This window comes from Branchiostoma lanceolatum, chromosome 2 (assembly GCF_035083965.1).
Source record: "Branchiostoma lanceolatum isolate klBraLanc5 chromosome 2, klBraLanc5.hap2, whole genome shotgun sequence".
NCBI classification, from domain to species: Eukaryota; Metazoa; Chordata; class Leptocardii; order Amphioxiformes; family Branchiostomatidae; genus Branchiostoma; species Branchiostoma lanceolatum.
The window spans coordinates 35,802,334-35,826,807 of record NC_089723.1 but is presented as its reverse complement, the minus strand read 5'-3'; the positions used below and the strand labels follow the sequence as shown (position 1 = coordinate 35,826,807).

Genomic DNA, 24,474 nt, shown 5'->3' with positions numbered 1-24,474 from the left:
CGGCAACCAAATCCGCAGTGTGTTTTTTGGCACACAGTTTGACAGATTAGTCGAATAGGCTCGGTGGGCGTCACTCCACCGTCCGGGAAGGTAGTGTAAAGTGCCTTCCCCAAGGGCACAACGTCGGGGCATGGTGAGTATCAAAGGCACAAACAAACTTTAATCAAACAATAGCACTTGAACAGTGGTTCGTAAGCCGTGTGTACTGGTAAACTCCAGAAAGAAAAATAAAGTAAATGAAACCTGCATAAAAGCATATATAAAAGCCATTTTGAAATGAGATAAACGTCCTTAATGCAACAACCCTTACACTGTCAGTTAAACAAGCCTTTGGCGTCACCTATCAGAAGATTTGGTCCCCTATGACTCAACCCTGATCGTATTTGCTTCATGTGGTCATCTTTTTGTTTCTTCATCTTTATGTGTAAAGTTCTGTGGCAGTGAAAAATGCAAGGACGTCTTAAGCAAGACATGTACAACCGCAGAGGAGTTGATGACCAAATGCAAGGGCATGAAGCCCAAGGCCGCAGTGGAGGAGATCTGTGGAAAAATTCAGACTGCACGTCTGGAGTACGTGGGGAAGGTCATCAAGATTCAGGTGAGTCTATCAATGTCTACTTGGTTACTTGGAGAATCAAAAGTATGGTTTAGCTCAGGTACAATGGCGTTAATTGTACGAGGGTGAGAAATAAGTCTGTTATCTCCATGCAAAAAGACTTTTTCTTGGTGATATTGTTTTTAGTGTGTTTGCGTGTGTGTTTGCGTGTTTGTGGACGGATTGTGTTTGTTTGTGTCACCGGATGCTTAAAGTCAGCATAACTGTAGAACGTGTAGATGGATTGTAGTGATATTTGGTATGTGGGTAGGTGTTGGGAGGAGTTAGGTCAAGGTCGATCTTGGGCCCCCTGGTACGTGTCACCGGAACTGCAATGGCGCATTTGTAAAATTCTTCTAAGGAGAATAACTGAAGAAAGGAACGACAGATTGTTTTGTTATTTGGTACGCAGGTAGGGTTGACACATCCTCGTTCACCAGGACCCTTCCGCTCCACGTTACATCGCTCGCGTAAAGGGCCCTGGTAACATGGGCTGGCATCCATGGTTATGACGATATCGCCACCAAAACAGCTTCAGCCAATCAGAGGGGTTAAAAACCGTTTGCTTCCTCTCATCGGAAGCCAGCGCGCAAAGAACGCTGGGAAGCTATCAACCAATCATGTTACGTGTTACGGCTAGCACATTAATTATTCATGAGCTACAACTGCCGTTTGTGCCAAATAAGGGTTAGCTCATTAACTATTCATGAGCTACAACTGCCGTTTGTGCCAAATAAGGGTTAGCTCATTAATTATTCATGAGCAAGTCTCGTCGACCTGCAATAACCATGGATGCCAGCCCATGTTATAATTACCAGGGCCCTTTACGCGAGCGATGTAACGTGGAGCGGAAGGGTCCTGGTGAACGAGGATGGGTTGACAGAGATATACACAATGAATTGCAAATTATGCAAATTGGGACTTAATTTCAATACGTAATGAGAAAAATCTATATGTCCATAGTAGGCATACTATGATAGCTGGCACCTGTTGGGTTCAAATCTAGGACAACAATTCCCCAAGCAACATATGGCACATAAAACACAACAAGTAGCAGCAACACCAAATAGCTTTGGCAAATTAAAAACACCATACATATATGTATATAAAAACAAATTTCATGGAGATTTGGGGTTTTCAGACTCTTGTATTTTCTGAAATACATTGAACTTTGGCACAAAGGCAGAAGCACATATTTTCTTGAGATTAATATATCTAAGTTTAAATTTATATCAGATTTGATCATAAAGTATAGTTGATGTGTATGTATAACGCCTGTGAGCAACCATTAATTCTCTGATGAACTTGGTTTCGGCAAACAGATCAAGACTATATCTTGGCGCAATCTATCAACTGCATGTCGCATTTTTTTTCAATCTAACCAGATTGCCAGTTGCGTCTTCCACTCGTTCCTTGCGCTCCTCGCGTGCGCGGACACCTGGACCAAGCTGAATGAGTTTGAAATCAACTGCAAGGCTGAGGAGGGCTACGATAAAAAACTGAAGGATATTGGAGCCCGTCTCAAGGAAGCAGACAAGAAACTGATAGAGATGGGCATCAAACTGAACGAGGTACGCGAATAATTCTGTGTTGTTTTGATTACTGCACCTAAACGCTCGTAATCTATCATCATCTGTGCGCTGAACCTAATGCTTAAGTAGTTATTATGTATCGCCCATACTAGGTATGGGCGGTACATATTGTGTTTGTAATGTTTCTTTCTCCTGTCAAATCTTTCAAATTGATTCACTCGGTCGTCTCAGGGCCAAATGGGCTCAAATTTTGTATACAGGTAGAGTGGGTAAATACCCTGGGGTGTTTTTTTTCATTTTTTTTTTATAAATGCCTTTAAACAGATTTTATTTAGGTTTTTCTGACCAAAAACGTACCTTTTCAGGCTTTTGGCCTCCTGTGCTCTGGAAATATATCCAAATGACCTGACATTTACTATGGGGATACATGGAACAAATATTCAAAGAACTCCATTCGCACTTTTGGCATACATCACTTCAAAATACGATTTTGGAGGGTATTTTTGGGAGAAGATTGCCAACACGACCTAAAGGTCAGTGACCCCAAGCCCCGTGCTGCTGGCCTGCGAGTCTGAAATTTGCATGATACGTGTTGGTCTGCCGCCGGAAGAGTTCATTCTTGTACGTGGGGGACATTTTGAAAATTCAACTTTGGGCTTGGTTGACCATCAAAAAGCTCCAGTATTTTTGGTGGAGGTGTTTTTTAATGGACCAGTATGAATATGGGTGCCGAGAAGAGCCCATCTATGCATATGCTTTCAAATTGGGAGAGATCCATTTCTGACTAGTCTTCAATTCAATTATTTATTCAAATACCAACATTGGAGACATACATGTACAACAAACGTTAGCCTCGATGCCACAATCGCTCTTTGCATGGGGAGGGAAATGGGCGATACATGTTGCATTTGCTCCTGCAAATGTTGCCTTTCTAGTTCATATTAAATTCGTGATTTCATATCCCAGCCATCTTGCAATTTGTCAGCGCCTGATTGATAACAAGCTAAGTTGAACGATGTTTCTCTTATTTTTCAATTCAACGACAGTCAAAAGCCATCGATACCATGGAGATCGTCAACATGCTGTCGAATCTTAAGGATATCAGGAGTGAGTTAAAAGATCTCAAGAAGGACCTGGACCACAACAAAGCGGACATAAAGCGGAGGAAGAACGATCACATTTCTGGCGCTGTTTTCGGGTGAATATGAGCCAGTGTTATAGTTGCTTCATAGAAAGTACTTTTTTTCATTCATTTTTTATCCATTGTATACATTGATTTTAGAATATTTGAAGAATGGGTGTCATCATATCATATCATCATTGTAAAATGGTTATGACATTTAATTACATCAACTTTTCATCAGAATTGTAAACGTGATCCGCACTTGTCTGGACTACGGCCTCGCCACCACCGCCGGGGTTGGAACGGGGTGGCTGGTGGCGGCAGGGGTGTTTAACGCTGCCGCCACAGCAGGGCATGGGGTCGCAGCAGTTTGGTGCCAGGAGGACCTTAACATGATCGGCCAACGCCTTGTAACCGTGAAGGCATACGAGGAAAAGTATGTATTAGGCATTGAAGTTATCATAAACATGTACTGAATCGTGATCTACGGTAATTTCTAAAGCATTGCCAATCATGTTTTTCATTGGGGCTTTGTCGCAATTTTCTGTTCACAGGAAGCTTGTCAAGTGGGAAAGGAGAATTTCCCAGATTTGTTTTCACCGTTACTAAGCCTATATATGAAGTGATTACCTACTACTCCATTCCTTTTCTTGGCTAGGGTGGAGAAGATTGTAAAGCGGATCGAACCCCTGCGTCAGCAGCTGCGGGCGATGAACAACGCGCCTGGTACCCCAGCCGTGGCTACCTTCTCTCCGGTAGCCTAAAACGTCGCTTTTTATTACAGTCAAATTATCAGATTACTATCAGATTATTATTATTATCATTATTGTAATTATCATTATCAGATAATCAGACTATCAGATTATCAGATTATCAGATTATTTTATCACAGTCAGATTGATTTCTGACTTTCATTCACTATAGCATATGTCTCTGTAGAGCACGCCAAAGTAGTAGTGGCATGCCCAGTAATACAGTAGTATAGTGGTGGCTTAAACAAGCTGTTAACAGGTTGTGCGTGATATTAACTTGGCACGGATGTTGTATGTTACGTCATATCTCGAGATGCAGATGAGTGACACAGATAGATAACTCAGCCACCCAACCAAACCCGTCTGAGCTGAGTAGACTTAGATTTCCTATGTATTTAACTCTAAGTCACAATACAAAATAAACATCCTTCTAATGTTATTGAGAATCGAATGTTAATTACATTTTGGTGTATATTTTGATAAAAAATCATACTTTCGGTTCTTGATTCCTGCCGCCTGGTAATTAAGTTCCCTACGGCAAATGACGTCATAGTAAACACGGCAATTGGTTTGGAAAAAAGTTATTTTGAGAAGCATGCCGACAAAAATGGGAAATTGTATCATAAATGAGAACTGGAAATATGATATGTAACATTCGATTTTCGATAACATTTAGACGGGTATATATTTGGTACAAACGTCTATGTTCGTTGAATGATACTATCATCATCGGCTATAATCAGACAAGTTTGTAGTTTGGTGTTATGCGAAAATTTCGGTACATTCGTATCAATATATTGCATGGGTGAACAATTACTGTATTTAATTGTAGAATTTGCATTCAACATATGTACTTCATCATGCAAGATAAAAGGATCATTATGAATTGCATGTGTGAGTATACAATTGCTATATTGAATAATCCTAATAATGACTTTTCTCATACAACCTTTCACAAACTGCTTGGAGAGATTTAACAGAATCATTTGAATATTCTAATATATAATACTGAACATGTTGTAGAATAAGATAAGAAGTTGTGCCCTCAATCAAAGACACAGACACTCAAACACGTACACACACACACGTACATACATACACACACACACACACTCACATGCACTCCCACCTGTATGACTGTGTTAATCATCCACATGAATCCGTGACTGAAATCTACGTTATCTTATGTGTGTTTCTTAACCTTCCAGACTATAGATACCTTATTCAATGCAGTACAATAAAGCATGTGTTCTGTGTTATGAAAGTATGACTCGGCCGTCATTTTTTTCCCTTTTTGGGGTTCAACACCTCTGCATTTCCGTTATGTAGGCAAAACATGCCATAAGGTCCTGTGAGAGAAGGTTTCCGACCCTAGCTAGCATTTGGAAAGCGTTTACCTACAAGTTAATGATGAGTAACGAAATGTATATATAACATCAGACTTTGAACCGTTGATCAGGCGGTATAAAGGACTCTAGACATTAATCAGACTGCGCAAACGCAAAGTCGCCGACCCGGTGTCACAGTATCGAAGTGTCGCATTCTGTGCGATTCAATCACGAAAACACGTCACGTATTTGCTGCTAGTTCAAATTTCCACAGTACCAGAGCTGCCGTCTTTCGTGCTTAGTGGCAACTTTTTGTCTTCCTCAACAGAATTTCCGTCCTATGGAAAGGTAATGGCGGACACCATGAAGGGGAAAATCCAAACAGGTGACTCAGATAATTTGTAAAATCAATGTGTATTTCTGGTTCATAGGAATCCGGAAATCACGGCGATTTTGGAAGGTGGAGAGGTTGATTACAAATAATGATTTCACCGCTGACACTTAGTGAAATTTGGTATGGGGATGCCCAGGACATATGCCCACATGAGCGTCAAAGTTTGAGGTCAAATTTGCAAGGTTCAGGTTTTTAGTTTTCAGACCAAAATGTACATTTAGGGCTGCTGTGCCCTTGTATTAAAACCGAACGACCCGAAAGTTGGTATGGGGGTACCTTGGACAATCATATACTCTCTCAAAGGACGCCATTTTTGGCATACATTGCTTAAAAATGATTTATTTCGAAATACACGAAATCTTTGGCTCTTATTCCTTGGTGCTAAAACCAAATGACGTTAAATTAGGCATGAGGATGCCTATCGCATATGCCCCAACAAATACACTCAATATTTGCTTTCAAAACTTTATTCAGCCTACAGATTCGCTCTGCCTTGCGTTGAATTCTAGGGGCTGCGACGCGGTTTACTGTCGTCGGTGACATAAGTGGGCTTTAGTTGGTGCAGACCACACAGGTTAGCTCACGGCCCTGCACGTAACTAGGACACGGTAGCGACCCGCAGCTGGCTTCCACGGGGAAAAACAGCGCGCCGTTCGTGTCCTGGTAGCCGCCAGGCCTCGACTCGGGGTCCTCGTCCACGCAGACGAACTCGGCGCGGTACTGATTGTGTTTGGCAGCCATGAGGTAGCCCTTGTACTCCCGGGTCCAGCCGCTAGGACAGCTGACGTGGGCGGGGATCATCAGCGTCGAGCCGCGAGACGCCACGTGGCAGACGGCACAGGGAGCGTCGTGGTTTTGGAGGTCGGTGCCGTGGAAGGGACTGTTTCCCGTGTGCAGTTCGTACTCCACGCCCTGAATGTAGGCGCTGCCCTGACTTCCTGAAGTGAAGACTCCCCACTGAGGATCCTTTGGCAGGCAGACGTAGTTGGCGCCTCCACCACTGTGGTCGAAGCGTGTGCCTCCGGCTATACCTGCAAAATAAGCATGCATGAGGCTACTGACAGGATCATCCCATCAACAGTGGAAAAATTTGCACTGTTGACAATAGAAAAATCCATTTTTTCCACTGTTGACAAGATAATCCTGACATGATGATCGTGTCAACAGTGTAAATTTTCTACTGTCGACAGGATCATTCTGCCAATAGCCACTTCCAACAAAGACAGATTTTGTTTCTGAAATTTAGACTCAACAATAGTGTATACTAACTACCGTCTATTCTATGCCCCAAACATCAGATCGGAGTTCCTCCCTGCTGAGATGTGCCCTGCTCCACGTCCTCGCAAGGCATTGCCAAAAACGAATTCCCCATGGAATGCGTGCGTGTAGTTTTCAGAATATTTGGCAACTCAGTAGCGGTACTATACTAACGGCTCCACTACTTAGGCGTCGCCAAAATAAAACAAGGGCTTCCTTTACTTCTGTCGATTTTTGGTTTAGGTCTACAAGCTCTTATAGATTAGAAATCACACTGTTCGAAAGGCCGTATAAGCTCTATTTCTCAATGATAACTGGTAAAATCTATTTCAAGATGTTAGAATATATGTTATTTTCTGTATTTAACTGTTCTTAAACCAAATCAATCAGGTTTCAGCTGGAATCTTTGAAGACTCTTGCGTGCAAGCACCTTGTATCGGATGAAGCCGTAAAATGAGGACTAACCATCATAAACACGCGCGGTATCCTGAACATCTGGACAAGTGGTCCTTCCCCATCTGATGTACACGGAACCTCCTGTACAAGCGTGGGAGACAGACTTTGGGATTACACAAAAATGGATCCTATTCATATGTTTTTGACGCCACTGAATAATCTGAGCATGCACAACACATTCAAAATGAGCCATCTTTATTCCGTTACCTTTGGCTGTGACAAAGTGAGGGGTTCTATAGACTTGAAAAGAATTGTGAGGGATATAAAGGACTGAAACACAAGAGGCGAGTAGAACAGTCTCCTGGCTCCCGGGGATCAAACCAGGGCCCGCCAGTCCACAGACCGCACGCCTTAACCACTAGGCTAAAAGGTCCGGACCAGACTGTTAAGTTAGTTTGCGCTTGAACCCCACTGTTACAGGGCACCATCTGCAACAATAAACCGTTTTCAGGATGGTAGGACTGATATCAAATCCCTGACCCTTTTGTCCCGCTTCTGACGCCATGTGTCCAGTACGTTGCGTGTCAAAGGTTAGTGGGCCATGAGAATAGTGGAGGAAGACCGGAGAATAGTTGGCTGACTTTTTATTTGTTTTTCCTTTATTTTTCAACAAGAGCAAAAATTTTACAGGATCTTCTTCTCACAAAATGTCATTTTAAGCTCATACCTTTTTCACCAGCTGCCTGGCGAATGTTCTTATGCGTGTTGTCAATATCGCATGCCGCCATGGTTTTCTTCATGCCCTGTCAGATAAATAGAAGAACGGTCAAAAACTCATCAAGTCATTTTTGTTAAGATGACATGTTTACAAAGCTTGTAAACATTTCACCATGGAAGGTATACACCGTAAAATGTCCATGGGAATCATTCCAGATGGCAAGGGATATCATTCTATTTATATTTCGTGGCGTCACGGTGGCGAAGTGGCAGGGTCCTGGGTTCAAATCCGGGGTACCTGATTTGTCTCGTTGACATTGTGCCCTTGGAAAAGGCACTTGATACGACCTTCCCAACTTCACTGAGGTGAGATTGAGTACCTAGCTCCAGTTAGGGGCGTCCCTCGGATGGGATATTTACTGGAGGTCCCGTGTTTGAAGAGAGCCACACCTCGAGCATATAAAAGAACCCACCATGCTTATAAAAAAATAGAGTAGGGGTCCTTCCCAGGGTGTATGGATCAAATAAATCTGTTCGGATATGCAGCTTGTACTCTTCAATACAAACCATGAGGCAAAACAAACAGATTGTAGACTCTTAAGCTTATACAACGGTAGACAAACCATATGTTGAGCAGTAAGTGTGAAATACGCTTCTTTAATGACATCGTCACAATTGGATACATGTACAGCTTAGCGGTGGTACGTGCCATGTCGTAGAATTGCCAAAAGCTAGCCTTCATTTGGAAAATGTCTAGCGTGTTTAAGGAGCCGGACACAATTGGTGACGATTTGGGCGCCCCAAACGGCCGGATAGCGATTAACTCACCTCCACTTCCCCCTCCATTGCCTTCATTTGGCCGGCTAAAGTAGCCATCATCTGCTGCAGTTGACGGTAGCTCGCCTGCAGATCTCCAATGTCCTGCTGAGAAGCCTGGGCTCCAGCCAGGACCACAACAAGAAGGCAACAGACAAGAAGAGCCATATTTTGTGTACGCCGATGAATTGCCCTTGTTCTGTGTATTTTGCTATGTCCTGCTTACAACTTTTGTGCACAGCACTATGGGTAGAAGTAACTTTGGGATGGTCCATTTCTGCATGGGGAGGCAGGTGGAGTGAAATGTGCTGGATTTCCTGGCAAACATGGCCATTCCAATTTCAAATACCGTAAATGCAAAAATATTAGCGCTGGTTTAATTTTCGCGGTTTTCGCGGTAAGCTCATTGCCACTTCGAACATTTTTGCCAGTGTTTCCCGTAGCGCTACTATTGTTTCAAACGCGAACTCAAAACCACCGCGAAATCAAAACCACGCATTTACAGTTCCGTGCTCTTCTGTTTCAGTACTGGGCCCCATTGAACCCGAGAACCTCGGACAGACCATAACGCACGAGCACCTCGTGGCGGATTTTTCCATATTCCAGGCTCCGCCACCCAAACATGCCCCCCACATGGGTACAATGTCCCTCACTATGGAGAACTTGGGACTGATCAGACAGTTCCCGTAAGTACCGCTCCGCATTTAATACTGGTGATGGAAATGAAGAATTCGTGTGGAAACCAGGTTGTCATTAACTAGACTCTTAACTTCAGAACTAACTCGAATCAGGTGATAATTCATATCTACATGTACTCTCCAAGCAGAGGAGTGGGGTTTGAAGAGACAAAAAAATGACAAAGTAGAAAGCCCGACAAAAATGCCTAAAACACGTCAAAAACCTGCCGAAACACCTCCTCTGCTCAGAGAGTAATTTACATGAAGGTCTCCATCCGAATTGATTGGTGTGTTAAATATTGTCTCAAAGCAGATGTAAGGATCCAGCTCATTATCAGTGTTATACCCCTGTTTTATTTGCAATATTGGTACTCTTTTCTAGTATTGATGTTTTCTAACGGTTTGCCTCCTAAAAACAGGCGTAAAACACAAAAATTGGGCAAGATCCTTACATCTGCTTTGATATCATAAAAACATACATTCGTGGTTGCTCTCCCGATCATAAACGTCATATGTTTGCCATCCTTTGTTTATATATCAACTATCATCATTGAACCATCTGCAGGTACAGCATTTCAGCCAATATCAATCTGCATGGGGAGGAACATCACATGGTGGAAGAGCTGAAATTCTATAAAAAGAATGGAGGCTGTTCCATCGTTGAATGCACCTCCCTTGGGTTGAGCAGAGATGTTGGGAAACTGAGAAAGATTTCTAAGGAGTCTGGAGTGAACATCATTTGTGGCACAGGTGGATAATAAGAAGTTTTTAGAATAAATTAGAATAAATCATTTGGGTCGGCTTGTTCCAAGAAGACTATATTCATCTAGACAGCCTTTATAAATTCTACGTACTCAGGGGATCTGATATTAACGCATACTATCATATAAACAGCAGAATATTATCAAAATCAGAACAAGTGTCTTTATACGTTCATTGACAAAATATAACACAGCCATTTCGAATTTCATTTCACGCATTACATGTTTAACTCTCAGTTCATGCATGCCTGCTGAACAAATTTGGACTCAGTCAAACTACGGACACACACAAGCACGAACAAATCGACAAAATCTAATACCACCATTTTCGCAGTAAAAAAAAACAATTAGACATAAAACATAAACTAATCAATCTACTCTTGACTAAATTAATTTCTTCACCTGCTTAATTTACTAAAGGTTACTACATAGACAGCACCCACCCGTCAAACATGGACGTCCTCACCCAGGAAGACCTGGTGGCTACCATGGTCCGCGACATCACCGAGGGGGCTGATGGGACAAACGCGCGGTGTGGTGTGATTGGGGAGGTGGGCTGTTCTTGGCCTCTGACAGGTGGGAATCTGTTTGTCAGAGTGTTAGTGAGTACAAGTTAAAAAAATCATATTTACATAATCAATATCGAATTCTTGTATTATACATGCATATCGTCGTAAGGCCATGTTGATTCTATTAAACGGATGACAACCGCGCGTTGATTTTTTTCCGTTAGAAAAACAACGTTTTCGACGATCTGTAAATCGTACGAAGTAGCTGCAAAATGAACAAATATTTGCCGTAAATTGCACCCCCAAAAAAAAATCGAAAAACAGATGCTAATGCCGCAGAATGCCAGAATCAATTTTAAAAGTCAAAGAAGAGGATGTATCTATATCTATAAGCTATATCTTAAAGCTTTTTGACGTTTCATTGCCAGACAGCGAAAAGAAGGTTATGGAGGCTTCAGCCACAGCCCAGAGTGAAACAGGCTGCCCTGTCATCATCCATCCTGGGAGGCACACTGACGCCCCTACCGAGATCATCAGGGTACTGCAGGAGGCAGGGGGTGACGTCAGAGCCACGGTTATGTCCCATCTTGACAGTAAGTAAAGGCGGTTTTTGTGCTGTTTGGGTCATTGATGAACTACTAGTAGCTATTGTACACACAACAACGTAGGTGGCACGGTGGCCTTGCAGTTAGGGCTGTTGGTTGATAACCTAGAGGTTACAACGGAGTTCGAATCCATGACAGGTCCCGATGTTGCACCCTTGAAACACCAATTTCCTTAGTCGACGCATGTATGAATGAGTGCCTAGCTAAGATAGGACGTTGAATTGGGGTCCCGTGTTTCAAGAGAACCTCAACTCGAGCACGCTAATTAACAAGGAGTAGATCAAATAAATCTGTCCGGATATGCAACTTGTACTACTTAGTACAAACCTGCCTGTTGTGTGTAACACCATAAGGCGGCTTACCAGGTGTTCAATACAAACAAACAAAACGTCCATCAGTCAAACCAAGGAGGTTTTATTTTTGGTCAAACCAACTGTCAAACCATGACAGCCGCATCAGGAGGCTACAAGTGACAAGGAAAATAAGGTCGTTATGAATGTCAATCATGATTTTGAATCAATTTTCTTAAACCGCACAGGGACCTTCTTCAGCCCTGAAGAGTGTCTGGACTTTGCTGCACTGGGAGGCATCCTAGAGTGGGACTTCTTCGGACTGGAGGTGTCCGGCAGTCCATGGCAGTCCGTGTCAACAGACATGCCGAACGATGCCATGAGGATCGACATGATCCAACGGGTGTTACAGGAGGGGTACGCTGACCAGGTGGTCATCTCTCATGACATGGACACCAAACATAGGCTGGTGGGTTTCTGGTAGATCTGTAAACTCTTATTTAATTTGGAATCATAGTATGAACAGCCAATCTCTAGTACACGCAGGTCGTCTTTACAGTCTTTTAAAATTTAAAAAAAAAACTCGAACTGCCTTTTCTTGTACTGTAAGAATAATTTCATTGGTTTGAAACATCCCTGGACAACACGATTCTTTATTCACAACCAGGATATATTATACAATCAACAGCCGTCGTTTTGGTGACCGCCTGTCATCTTTCTCATGGCAATACACTGACTGGTAACGTACTATTCCACACTGCACTTTGCAGCTAGCTAGGTGTCGCTGCTAGCAATGTGGTCCCAAACGCAGTGTATTTCCATACATACGGTCCAAACGTAAAGTATTGTCATATATACAAGGATGATTGTTTTTACATATGTAATAAAAGTCAAAGTAAGTATATATATATATGATACTTTTCTTGTACTGTTCTTGTTTATTTTAGTAACTTACCCCCTCCGTTTAGATGCACTACGGCGGCCATGGCTACTCCCACATCCTCCTCCATGTGATACCCGTGATGTTGAGGAAAGGGATCTCTCAGGACGACATCAACAAGATCCTCATCGACAACCCCCGGAGATGGCTTACTTTCAATTAGCAAAACCAACAAAGTGTTATTCAAACTTATTGCTAAAACGGCATTTTGTTAATTCAACTGGCTACATGCTGTAAGTATTTAACAGTATTTAACTTGGGATACCTTGATAAGCTTGAAAAGCTGCAGAAAAGAGCAGGTCGGGTAATTCTTGGCTGTGACCGGTACACTCCCACATCAACCCTTCTCAACACACTAGGATGGCTCCCAGTAGCTGAAATTCACAAGAAGAGTAAAGCTACACTTGTCTACAAGGCCCTTAACGGTCTGACTCCTCCCTACATCACTGCAATGTTCACCCAATTATCCCATGTACACACCCATAACACCCGCCTAAGGGCACAAGGCGGCCTTCAGTTGCCAATGGCAATGACACATTTGGAATACAGAAGACGAGCCTTCTCGTCCTCGGGGGCTGCACTTTGGAACACACTACCACAACATCTTAAATCAGCCAGATCACTTCCACTTTTCAAACAGCTATACGATGTCCACTGCCTCCCTGCTGAACATTGACATATGTATACAAACTCCTTTCTAGTCGACGTTTCTTTTCTCTATGTTATGTTTGACGTTTGTAGTGACCCATAATTTTTGACATGAGTTTTCTTATGATTTAACATTGATATGCAAATTCACTTCTTGTTTATTTATATTTGAGTTTGGGTCATTGTGTTGATTCTTCATCATTATGTTTTGGCTAAATATTTCTAATCTATTACGTTATCGTTATTTCATTTATTATCTAACTCAGGATTTCTGCTTGTTGAATTAGTTATATTTTTAAGTTAATTCCTGTATTATTTGTTATTATTTGAATTTTTATCGTTGCTATGTACTATTATGTAAGGGGTTGAACCCCCCAGGACTCGTTGAAAAACGCCGCCAGGCGATACTGTATTCCTGGATAAATAAATAAACAAACAAACAAACAAACAATTTAGCCGATTAAGATTGACAAAGTCAGTTAACAAAAGGGACCATTCTGAAGATAAATACATGAATAAATAAAAAGTCGGCTTCAAAACCGATCGTGCTTTTCTTCATTTGGCACAAGATATCACGTTACCAGTACTTGTTTGCATTGTTGATTTATCAATTAAAGATTAAACATTAACTGATTGTTTTTGTTGTTGTGTTTGTTTTGTTTATTATTTTCTGCTTGGTATTTAGTTAATCATCTTGCGACTTATTGATTACGTAATGCAAGGGGTATGATACGGATAAGACTATATAAAACCTCATTGTTCATACTTAGACGAAACAACAGTCAAAGTTTGGTAGGATATAGCCTTTGAAAAGTTTGGAAACAAGTGTGTATCTATGGTACAATTTATCCAGTGGTTATGTTTCATGGAGAACGCCAATATTGCTGTATTAGACTCTATGAGACAGGCCATATGTAGCCAAACAAGATGTCATCACTTATTTAATAGTTCCATCACGGGCAAGGCATGTATTTTGTGGCTTCACCCGTCTTTCGGAAGGGATATGAAATGGCATGGAGGTCACATGTTCGAGGAGGTGCCTCGAGCACTTTAAAAATTAGGGAAGGGCTAACAACGCCTCCCTGTAAAATATGTACCCTGCTACAGAAACAGTAAGAAAACTTGCTGCCCCCATATGCCACTAGGCACTACAAGGTGAACAACAACCTGTTGCCTCGTTAACTAGAGTTGAGAGAAGCTAAGGGCATTGACTCCCACCCGTGTCACGCCCCCGTCAGTACATCTGGGTTACGAGGCTACTCCCACCCATCATGCACCGCAACAATTGCGTCATTTCACAACAAAGATGGCGTCCATGCAGGTAGGAACTTTGCCGATTTCTGTCGAAACTGGGTGGAAACTTTATCTGTGGGGCTTGTTCTAGAGGCAGACCGAGCTATATCGAAGCCTAACAACACTAACATTCACCGATTTTCGATTTTAGCTTATCATCTAGCTTTATTATGCAGAACTCTCAAATGACATCACTGTTCTATTATGTGTTGATCCTAAATATATTTCGGGTTCGCTTGTCGTCTTACTCTTAATTGTCAGTGTCAGTACCCCATATGGGGACGATCTTCAGCGTTGTATTCGTCGTTTTCTTAGTATGTAGATTTGTGGACGAGTTTAATAATGAAACAGTTGGCATTGGGATGCCAGTGCTAATCGATACGTTGTATTTGGTAATACAGTGTTACCAGGGTCGTAGTGGCACATTTGTTCGAGAACAGAATTGGCTGCATCGACATAGGTTTTAATCAAAACATTCAGGGCCAGGTGGCCGAGATGCGCCCTAGATGCGATCCCGTGCACTTAGACAATGAGCTGACGATGTCAATGTATTATGTAGAGATGTCATCCAAGTTCAAGGTCTGTCTAAATTATGCTATTAGCGATAGCCTGGTAACAGCCATGACACAGGGTATTTCCTGTCATGAGTAGAGCTAGAGTTGTTTGAGGTAGGAACTCCGGTCCCAGCTTGAGTTCAGCTCACTGTCATCTCAGGTTTCTGTGGAGATCTGTAGTCAACTAGACATACACATTGTACATCACTTGGTGCTGAGGCATATGATTACCCAACCTCTTTGAAACTGTTTACATTGTTGGTTGCCATCACTCCAGTCTCTAGAAGGTTATTCCACCATGCGACTACTCTATATAAAGACGTGAGTCATGTATAAGTGTTGTAAGACATGCACAATAACAAAATTGAGGGTCTTCATGGGGGGATCCGGGCAATGCAAATTTAGGAGGGCCGACAATGCTTAACATTAAATTCAGGATGGCTGGGAATGCTTAACGATATTGACTTATGGACTGCGATTATGGTTTCGGGAATGACTTCATTGGATTGTTCCATTGTATTAATGTGGTGTACATGTCTATCTGACAGTGTATGACCACCGACACATTCAGCTTTATGATACAAATAATTTGTCAATAATGCTTAACCATAAAGTCAGGACAACACATAACATGCTAGGTAGAATTAAAGCGACCAATTACTGTTCACAAATAATTTAAAAACAACCCTTAACATTGAATTAGAGGAGATTGGCAATGAATTGAAATAGCTTGCTTTGTCTAAAAAAAAATACAGACCCTCAGAATTTGATAGTTTTTCAATACTAGTAGTAATAGTTGTATCGTTGTTCTTAATACATGTACAATGTTTAGACTGCAGGCTTGGCATGTACAGATAAATGACAGTCTAATGAGACATGCCTTTAGAAAAATAGATAAATCAATTTCTCAAACAATACTTCCATTATTTATACATGTAACATAGAGGCAGGTTACTAGTAATGTGATAGATTTATCCTCAATACTGGTATCTGTTCAAGTCAGAACAAAACAGTTTCCAAAACTCAAATAATTCAAGTATAGTTTGTTCTTTTTCGAGGAATATGAACAAGATCTATTTTATGGCACCACAATATGGTAAACTACTAGTTTGTGCATGCCCTAGGTTATAGGTTACTCAATGTATCTGATATCTGTACTGTGCAGCTGAAGTGAAAATTCAATATTAAGTTGTTTTGAAAAGCATGAATTAAAGTGATCTATGAATAATATAAACATGAAGCAAGTCAAGCATATTACAAATTACATTCCATTGTTGCCATAGGCAGACACAGCAAATGGAACGCATGGTTGGTTTGCAGTGAAAACATTTGAGTGCTTGAGGGCAGCCTAAAGAAAACATTGATAAACCATAAACACAACGGGGCCATGGCAGTCTAATCTATTACAACTATCAATGCGTCAAAGTTGCAATAAGGATGGCAATAAAGATGTGTTTTAGATGTACTTCCATTATTTAGAAGTGTCCAGAAAAATAAACTATAAGAATAACAACCCAGCCATGTCAAGCTGGTCTATTAGCAATAAGGATGACATTTTAGATGTACATTGTACTTCCATTATTTAGAAGTGTCCAGAAAAATAAACTACTAGTATAGAAATAACAGCCCAGCCATGTCAAGCTGGTCTATTAGCATAAGGATGACATTTTAGATGTACTTCCATTAGAAGTATACAGAAACACAAACAGTGACTATTCAACCATTCTTAGTATCCAACTTATACTTTATCAATCATATTCATAGGAATCACCTCTGCTGCAGTTGTGTTTACATGTCTTCATTTTATAATCTCTCATTCATACAAGAATTATTCCATTTTATTCTGTTTCTGTATAGCCGTCGGCCTTCGGCGTATTGTTACACACCAGCTTCACAGGCACGCAGCGACCGCCGTGCGTCAGCAGCTGGATATACTAATGACCTGTCACATCAAATTTGCACATCTAGCTGCACGCATTGTTCAAAAGCTATCCATTAGAAATGTCCTTATTGCACTTGGTGGCAATGAGTTCCACTCTATGATAGTTCTAGGAAAAGAAAAAAAAAATTGAACACCTGAATCCTGTTTTGATTGGAGTCATGAATAGATTGTAGGCTGATTATATCACACTTATAGCAGCCCACACAATATTTGTCAGCCTACTTGAGTAATATGCTATTCTGTAGGGAGGGGCAGTTACAGTCTTGGACAGCAGAGTTTGCATTGCACGCAGTGTCACTGACGAAAAGTAGTGGATGCGACATGAAATGTCTGAGTGTTTCCAAAGTCATATCCAGTTGGTTTAGTATCGTAACTGCTATTTGGCGTATCATATTACATGGATGTTTAACCTTTATCGATGTAGATAGAGTGATGACTGAAGTTTGTTTATCATGACATGTTGAAATCCCTTTTTTCACCATTGTTGTGCACATGGTTGTTCCCATAGAAACGCCTACAGAAGGAGCTACTGGCCCTACAGAAGGATCCCCCTCCTGGGGTCAGGGTGGATGAAGCAAGTGTCACCAAATCCCTCAGCACGTAAGTAGGAAGCGTACAGTTATCAACAAGGTTATACATCTTTTCACTGATTTTGTTATGTGAAAAGTTGTTTTGTTCTATAAATCATGCTTTTACAAGGAATAATCGGTATCATCTTTTGATCTGGTTTGAATTTAAGGTCAAACACATGTTTTGCAAATGAGATCAAACCACAATTGTTCTTGATTTACAACCAACCACTTGAAATATTAAATGTTTTTCTAAATAGTCCAAATTCCGCTCATTTCATTCTTGAGAAAAATAATAAGTTACAGGGGATGTTGATAATTTGGGGGTTTGAATAATTTTGTTAAAAATATGACATTGCATGGCACTGAGTGAAATGCTAAGAAAAACAGAAGACCAAGAAGGGTGGAGAAAACTGGTTGCCACATCTTCGGTGGTGCCCCAGCAGTAAAATAGTTAGACTAACTGAGGGATAGAAGAAGAAGAAGTTAACTGTCTACAGTAGGTACTTTCACCCCCAAACCCTTGCAGAATTCTCCTTGTCTCTCCAGTGCTTGTTTCATTACCTTCGTCAAGAAGGTTATATTTTAATGCCGTGTCTGTGTGTCTGTTAGTGAACACGATAAGTCGAGAACGACTAGATGGATTGTTGTCGTATTTGGTGTGTTGGTGGGTATGTGGGAAATCTCAAGATGATTAGATTTTGGGCAAAGTACTTTGCATAATTAACGAGAAAAGTTTTTAAAAATGTGTTATATTGTATGATCAGTCTGTATACCAGCTGGGATCTGTTGGCGGTGTTGTTTGGAGGGGTCATGGATAAGTTCTAGGGGTGCTTAGTTGTTAGGTGGGAGGCCTGAAACGTAGTTGCTGGGATAAATTGGCTTGTTGAAAATACCTTAAGCCAGACAATAGATGAATGTGTGTGTTTCTTCTCTTGCTCCAATTCCGTAGGTGGCAAGTAGACATGGACGGGGCACCTGGCACGCTGTTCGAGGGGGAAAAGTTTCAGCTGCTGTTTAAGTTTGGTCCAAGATATCCCTTTGACTCTCCACAGGTAAGGAAATTGTCATCACAACTTCATACCCTGAATGAACTCATGTCAGTGTATCCTTTACTAGAAAACAAAGCCCAACAGAGTGTTTAGACCACACCTCGTTCAAGCAGCCTTAAATGTTATAGTTATAATTATACAAACAGTAATGACATGATGGTATTTTGATAACAGAGGTGACTTACTTGATAGTTGTGGACTTCGTGATCCTTGTTAGGGCTGTGTACCGATACTAGTACCCATAGTATCATACATAATTGTTGTCAAGAAACAATAATGAATGAATGAAGACCTTTGTTGCACACACATACCCACTGGGTTCAGTACAGGTCACAACAGAAAACATCACAGTTTGCAAATACATATATATATATATATATATATATATATATACAATGATAAGCTAGCACTAGTCTAATGATTACATTAATTTGGCCTCTTCTCGCTTCTTAGTAATAGTGTAGGTATAAGTACAGGTGTGTTTAATAATCAAGGGTTTATCTAAAGCCATTAGAAATATGAATATTTCCACGTTGCCAAGATGTATAAAATGGGGAAACCTACATTGTATTAGTTATAATAATAGTGATGGAACTATTTAATCTACTTCTCAAGAATGCGGTCCCGAACATGGCTGAGTCTAATTTTAATGCCTCCTCATCACGGTTCGCATTTCACAACGAGTAGATTTCCTGATCCATACAGCCTCCTTTATCCAATGGGTGCATCTATTGTCCTCTCCTTCTATCACCTTGGCCCCTTCCCAGTCTAGTATTACATGAGTTGTTTCTTATGATGTGGTCTGTCACTGCTGATGTGTTTATGAGTTTTTTTATCAAGTGACTCTTTTTTTTTTCGTTATTACGTGCTGAACCTCACAAAGTTGAGAACTTAAAGCACGGTATGTAAGACATACACAAAACAGTAAGGTTTGATGCACTCACACTGTACTGGGAAGGACCCCTACTCTTTTCGATAAGTGTGGTGGGTTCTTTAACATGCTCGAGGTATGGCTATCCTTGAACATTGGACCTCCATTTAACAAGGGACGTCCCTAACCGAAGCTTGGCACTCATTGCCACCCAAGTGAAGTGAGGAAGGTCGTGTAAAGTGCCTTTCCAAAAAGCACAAGATCCGTAACATGACAGGATTCGAACCCAGGAACCCTTGGTTCTGAGTCCAACACTCTGCCATTATGCCACACGACCCTCCATGTCTTACCTGATGAAACTATTCATGACTGTTTTGTTGTTGTTGTGTTCCAGGTCGTGTTCACAGGTCCAAACATCCCGGTCCACCCCCATGTGTACAGTAACGGACACATCTGTCTGTCCATCCTGACAGAGGACTGGTCCCCCGCGCTGTCGGTCCAGTCCGTGTGCCTGTCAATCATTAGCATGCTTAGCAGTTGTAAGGAAAAGGTGAGTTGAAATGCTTGCTTCTTTTCCCAATTCTTTATACGGTTTTCAACCATGAAATGAAAGATGCATTGAAAGTCAGTCGCACTGGAGACGTGGTCCCAGACACAATGCCATCCTGGTAGATAGAAGTCATATAAACTGGAAATACAACGCTGTCTGTCCAAGTCTGCATGCCTGTCAATCATTAGCATGCTTAGCAGTTGTAAGGAAAAGGTGAGTTGGAACTTGTGTTTCTTTTCCCAAGTCTATTTTAGCTTTCAACAATGAAATAAAAGACCTGGGTGAACACAGAAAAAAAATTGATAATACCTTATATCTTCATGTTAGATTTAGCAACAGTTGGATGTTCCTCTAAGTGTTGTAATTTTGAAGCTGAAATTCAGTTGTAGCATCTTTGAGAATCTTAACTCCTTATTGATTTTTGACAGAAACGACCACCAGACAACAACTTTTATGTGCGAACATGTAGCAAAAATCCTAAGAAGACAAAATGGTGGTATCATGGTGAGTTAGTATGATATGTAAGATTTCACTATTGAAAATGTGTGTTTCCCACTGTGATTGATGTTGACTCGAATTTCCCCTCACAGTCTTTGTTTCTCAGTTCCTATAGAGTTAACTGTTTAAGTCAGAACTCACTCACTCGCTCACTCACTCACACACTCACGCTTTCGAAAGGATCTCAAATCAAAGACGGTGCTGAATTCAATGCCCATTCAATGTTTACATCTTTTTTCAGCGTGAAATTTTCATCTTTGTGGTAAAATAATACGTTTTAGTAATAAGTCAAGAACTTGATGCTTGAGTGTATATCTTTTTAGGTACAGTACAGCTACATTCATGTTCCAGTATTTTGGACCAGTAAATAATGATTTTTACAGTACTGTGCTGGTTAGTGGTATGCATCATTAATTTACACTATATGCTTCTATCTGTTTTGTTCTAACTCCCTGTGTGTGATTTTTATTTTATTTCCCCAGATGATTCAGTATGATGTTGCTTCCTGCCAAGATCTCAACCGAGAACTTGTCACCTCAAGTGCATTACCCGGTGTGCACCTCTCATCCAATGCTGCACTAGTACTGTACCTAGTCTGTAAAGAGGGAGACAAAAAATAGAATTATTTCAAGAAAACCTCAAGAGATTGCACCTACTTTCTATTGTACCCTAAAAGCTGAGGAAGTGATCATCCCTCAGTTTTTGTACATGTATATATATATCTTGTTTTAGTTGTAGATATGATGTAGCAGAACTCATAAGTCGGTTCTACTCTCCAAGCAGAGGTTCAGTTCTGGCTTGTTTTCAACATACTGTAAATGCAGAAATATTTGTAGTGTTTTTATGTTAGCGGTGAACTCTTTACCCCGAACTTAAAACCACCGCGAAACTTTTTGCCCACCTATATATGACTGTAGCGCTACTGACTCAAACGTAAACACAAAACCACCGCAAACGCTCCACTTTCTGCCTACCGTGGAATTAAAACCATGCAAAGTTTAATGCATTTACAGTGTTTTAGGCGTTTTTGTTGGGCTTTCTATTCTGTCATAAAAAAATGCCTAAAATACGTCAAAAACAAGCCGGAGCTAAACCTCTGCTTGGAGAGTAAGCTGGTTCATGTTTTAAACTGCTCATGTGTAGTGAGATGCATAATGGATAGTAAATTGTCAAAGTTTGAGGCTGCTGAGACATAAACTAAATAAACACATGGTTTAGACAAGAACTGTTAAAAGTTAGGGGCCTTCACCTTTCAGATATAACCCACAATGCTTCTCACTGCACATGCACAGTTTAGACTTTGAACCACCTTATTGTTTAGTCTATGCTATAGCTGGTCTCAATGTCAGCCAGGTGTTTTGTTATAGCCAATCAGATGGCTTGTAACATTGTTAGTATGTTGTCTTTAAACTTTTTAAGTGCTGTGATTGGTTGATCGGCAAGAAACCAACTGATCTACAGTACAGGTTAAAATTATTTTCCTCCCACCACAATAATGATGAAATATTATATCGCGGGATGCTTTTGAAATTTCATGGTACACATTTGTTTTTGCAATCCAGGTGATTTAGCAGCTAGAATTAAAGAGGTGTGTTTAAATATGTGCTCAGCTGCTCAAGTGTAAAATGATATCTGTAAATTGATAAAGCTTTGATACAATAGATGACAAAAATAGACAAATATATGGTATACAGTATTGTATCAGTCTACCATACTTTCAATTCATTTTTCTGTCCGTGCATGTGTTGTGCAAATAAATAGTTTTTTTTTTTTTACAGTTGAAAACATGATATTTTTACTTTGGGGTGGATAAGATTTTTTGTTATGTTTAGATGTGTTTTAAAAAGAAAGGAACTTCATAAATGTACTGAAAGAGTGAAGTTCCTTTTGGGGGATATTTCTATAGCAAATTTATCTAAAGAGGTTGGGGTGATTGGGGACCATGGTCATTTGTTGTAATTACATTAACTGACAAGCAACTCATAATTTTGTGACGTTGGTTCCTCAGATAACTTATTCGAAGAAGAAAAGGAAAATTTTACTCCTGAGCAAAAAGCGGTCAATAATTGTAGCCATTGTAAAGGCAGTACCTTGCAGTATGTAACGATTTTTGGATTGTTAAGTAAATATGATATTTTGAGTAACTAGTCTGCTTACAGAAAGAGAGGCATTCTCTTCCTTATATCCAAGTAGATCTAATGGTGGCAAGGCAGTATCACAAGTTAGTTTCTACTACTTTTCTCTAAACGTTAAATCGCGGTCACTTTCAATCACTTCCAAAGTGCCAAAATTGTCAATCTGAAAACATCTTTGGAAAGCTGACACCCTCCACCATCTCACTGGCGAGTTTGTTTGGTCAGATGGAGTCGTTAACGCAAGTTAGAAAGGGATTTGTCGGGAAATGGCTGATACGAATCTGAGTTTCAATGCGATACACGTGGATTGATTGGTCGGGGTGAATAGGCCACCTATTGGATAACTGGTTGACCCTTTGGATTCTGCCTTGCCACCGTTAGATCTGCTTGATTAAAACATGCAAGTGAATGAGTTGCAACTACATGTACCATGTATATGCAGCTAAATGTGGTGTGGAGTGGAGGGGGGTCTATCTCACCAGTATTATGGTGAGGGGAGGGAACAATAAACCGATCCTGTCGAAAACCATATCGAACGAATAGAAGACCCATAGAACCCCCTGTTCTATTCACCTACCCCCTCCTTAAACAACTCTACCCGGTGGATACAGCCTTCAACAAAGAAGACATAGCATTCTTATTTGGCCCGCTCTGAAAGGGTTTCAGTGACACAAAAGCTAAACCGAACTCAGTGGCATTATTTTCAATCTAGCCGCGGCGGCCATGTTTGGTCCGTCAAACCCTGTTTTTGACGGAGGTGTTCGAAATCGAACAGGGGGCGTGGCTTTGGGATCGGTCTATTCTGCCATGATGTTGTGGAGGTCAGATACAGAAATAGTATTGTCCCCAACTTCACAAATGTAGCAAACACGCAACTTTTATAATCTTGCGCAACTGGTCTTATGTGTTCAGGAAACATTACAGAATTTTCAGGTGGAGTTTCCACATATGGCAGGGACAATATGTTCTAAATACAGACATTATCGAACCTGACAATCTGTTCTTGCTAATCACTCCTGTTAATCATCCTCCATGTACGTAGCTGCCTAATTACCACCCTGACATTACCTTCTAGATCATTTATTTACCTTCTAGACATTTTTCGGCAGCTTAACTTTGCTACACGCACCAGATACAACGTTTACGTTGTGGAATTAATATTGTTCTGTAAAGAGTGCAAAGATCTAATGTACAGGAATATCGTGTCTCTGTCTTTATTTACTTCCTGAACTGAGGTATTGCTTTTGGGTGAATGTTTGTGTTTGTAATTATTTACTTCCTGAACTGAGGTATTGCTTTTGGGCGAATGTTTGTGTTTCCACATTGTTTATTTTTCATAGTCGCTAACACTGCAGAGGCCTCGAGGGAAAGGAAGTAAATGTCAGAGTTGCCAGAACGACAGGAGTTAAAGGTCAGAGTTGCCAGAATTAGTGACTTATCAGCCTTGTGTGACATCTGACAAATTACAGGTCATGATGTCTTCGGAATACCCTTCCAATTCACGAGGAGCTTATGTTTTTCGTCTGTGTTTTCACAGTCACATATTTTGAATTTTTACTTGACAGTTCATCTGTTTGATAGAAGTCATCCTGAATCAAATTTGACCTGCCAATAACCAAAAAAAAAATATATATATATATATATATCTGCATAAAATTACGTCACAGAAG

General features: G+C 40.8%; 4 protein-coding genes across 5 annotated transcripts; 3 read left to right on the top strand and 1 right to left on the bottom strand.

Annotated features, from left to right (window-relative positions):
• The first annotated feature begins 1,383 nt into the window (after positions 1-1,383).
• On the top strand, positions 1,384-5,260 carry LOC136427015 (uncharacterized). Its single transcript, XM_066415733.1, has 5 exons — positions 1,384-1,470; positions 1,981-2,166; positions 3,174-3,325; positions 3,492-3,686; positions 3,909-5,260. The coding sequence occupies exons 1-5, from the start codon at positions 1,384-1,386 to the stop codon at positions 4,012-4,014; spliced, it is 726 nt and encodes a 241-aa protein (XP_066271830.1). The 3' UTR covers positions 4,015-5,260.
• A 980-nt stretch (positions 5,261-6,240) lies between these two features.
• Positions 6,241-9,138, bottom strand: LOC136428863 (uncharacterized). Its single transcript, XM_066418672.1, has 4 exons — positions 8,923-9,138; positions 8,105-8,180; positions 7,447-7,518; positions 6,241-6,755 (listed from the first exon to the last, which is right to left on the bottom strand). The coding sequence occupies exons 1-4, from the start codon at positions 9,076-9,078 to the stop codon at positions 6,277-6,279; spliced, it is 783 nt and encodes a 260-aa protein (XP_066274769.1). The 5' UTR covers positions 9,079-9,138; the 3' UTR covers positions 6,241-6,276.
• A 59-nt stretch (positions 9,139-9,197) lies between these two features.
• LOC136428862 (phosphotriesterase-related protein-like) lies at positions 9,198-12,930 on the top strand. Its single transcript, XM_066418671.1, has 6 exons — positions 9,198-9,596; positions 10,153-10,337; positions 10,769-10,924; positions 11,286-11,450; positions 12,001-12,221; positions 12,721-12,930. Exons 1-6 carry the CDS (start codon positions 9,544-9,546, stop codon positions 12,853-12,855), a joined length of 915 nt encoding a protein of 304 aa, XP_066274768.1. The 5' UTR covers positions 9,198-9,543; the 3' UTR covers positions 12,856-12,930.
• Positions 12,931-14,570: 1,640 nt separating this feature from the next.
• On the top strand, positions 14,571-24,002 carry LOC136428861 (ubiquitin-conjugating enzyme E2 W). 2 transcript variants are annotated; one of them, XM_066418670.1, is made up of 6 exons: positions 14,571-14,661; positions 17,638-17,729; positions 18,651-18,753; positions 20,016-20,171; positions 20,600-20,675; positions 21,152-24,002. In XM_066418670.1, exons 1-6 carry the CDS (start codon positions 14,647-14,649, stop codon positions 21,163-21,165), a joined length of 456 nt encoding a protein of 151 aa, XP_066274767.1. In that variant the 5' UTR covers positions 14,571-14,646; the 3' UTR covers positions 21,166-24,002. The 2 variants fall into 2 exon arrangements, with proteins under 2 accessions (XP_066274767.1, XP_066274766.1); XM_066418669.1 differs by lacking the exon at positions 14,571-14,661 and adding an exon at positions 15,110-15,212.
• The last annotated feature ends 472 nt before the right edge of the window (positions 24,003-24,474 follow it).

Bases quoted from the DNA above. Each gene is read 5' to 3' on its own strand.
- LOC136427015 (XM_066415733.1), top strand. From the start codon at position 1,384: ATGGATGCCAGCCCATGTTATAATTACCAGGGCCCTTTACGCGAGCGA. The intron at 1,471-1,980 runs GTTGACAGAGAT...CAATCTAACCAG, and splicing joins GTCCTGGTGAACGAGGATGG to ATTGCCAGTTGCGTCTTCCA. The intron at 3,687-3,908 runs GTATGTATTAGG...TTTCTTGGCTAG, and splicing joins GTGAAGGCATACGAGGAAAA to GGTGGAGAAGATTGTAAAGC.
- LOC136428862 (XM_066418671.1), top strand. From the start codon at position 9,544: ATGGGTACAATGTCCCTCACTATGGAGAACTTGGGACTGATCAGACAG. The intron at 10,925-11,285 runs GTGGGAATCTGT...TTTCATTGCCAG, and splicing joins CTGTTCTTGGCCTCTGACAG to ACAGCGAAAAGAAGGTTATG. The intron at 11,451-12,000 runs GTAAGTAAAGGC...TAAACCGCACAG, and splicing joins GGTTATGTCCCATCTTGACA to GGACCTTCTTCAGCCCTGAA.
- LOC136428861 (XM_066418669.1), top strand. From the start codon at position 15,129: ATGCGCCCTAGATGCGATCCCGTGCACTTAGACAATGAGCTGACGATG. The intron at 18,754-20,015 runs GTAAGGAAATTG...GTTGTGTTCCAG, and splicing joins ATCCCTTTGACTCTCCACAG to GTCGTGTTCACAGGTCCAAA. The intron at 20,172-20,599 runs GTGAGTTGAAAT...GATTTTTGACAG, and splicing joins TTAGCAGTTGTAAGGAAAAG to AAACGACCACCAGACAACAA.
- LOC136428863 (XM_066418672.1), bottom strand. From the start codon at position 9,078: ATGGCTCTTCTTGTCTGTTGCCTTCTTGTTGTGGTCCTGGCTGGAGCC. The intron at 7,519-8,104 runs GTATGAGCTTAA...ACGCTTGTACAG, and splicing joins CCAGGCAGCTGGTGAAAAAG to GAGGTTCCGTGTACATCAGA. The intron at 6,756-7,446 runs GTTAGTCCTCAT...CTTATTTTGCAG, and splicing joins TACCGCGCGTGTTTATGATG to GTATAGCCGGAGGCACACGC.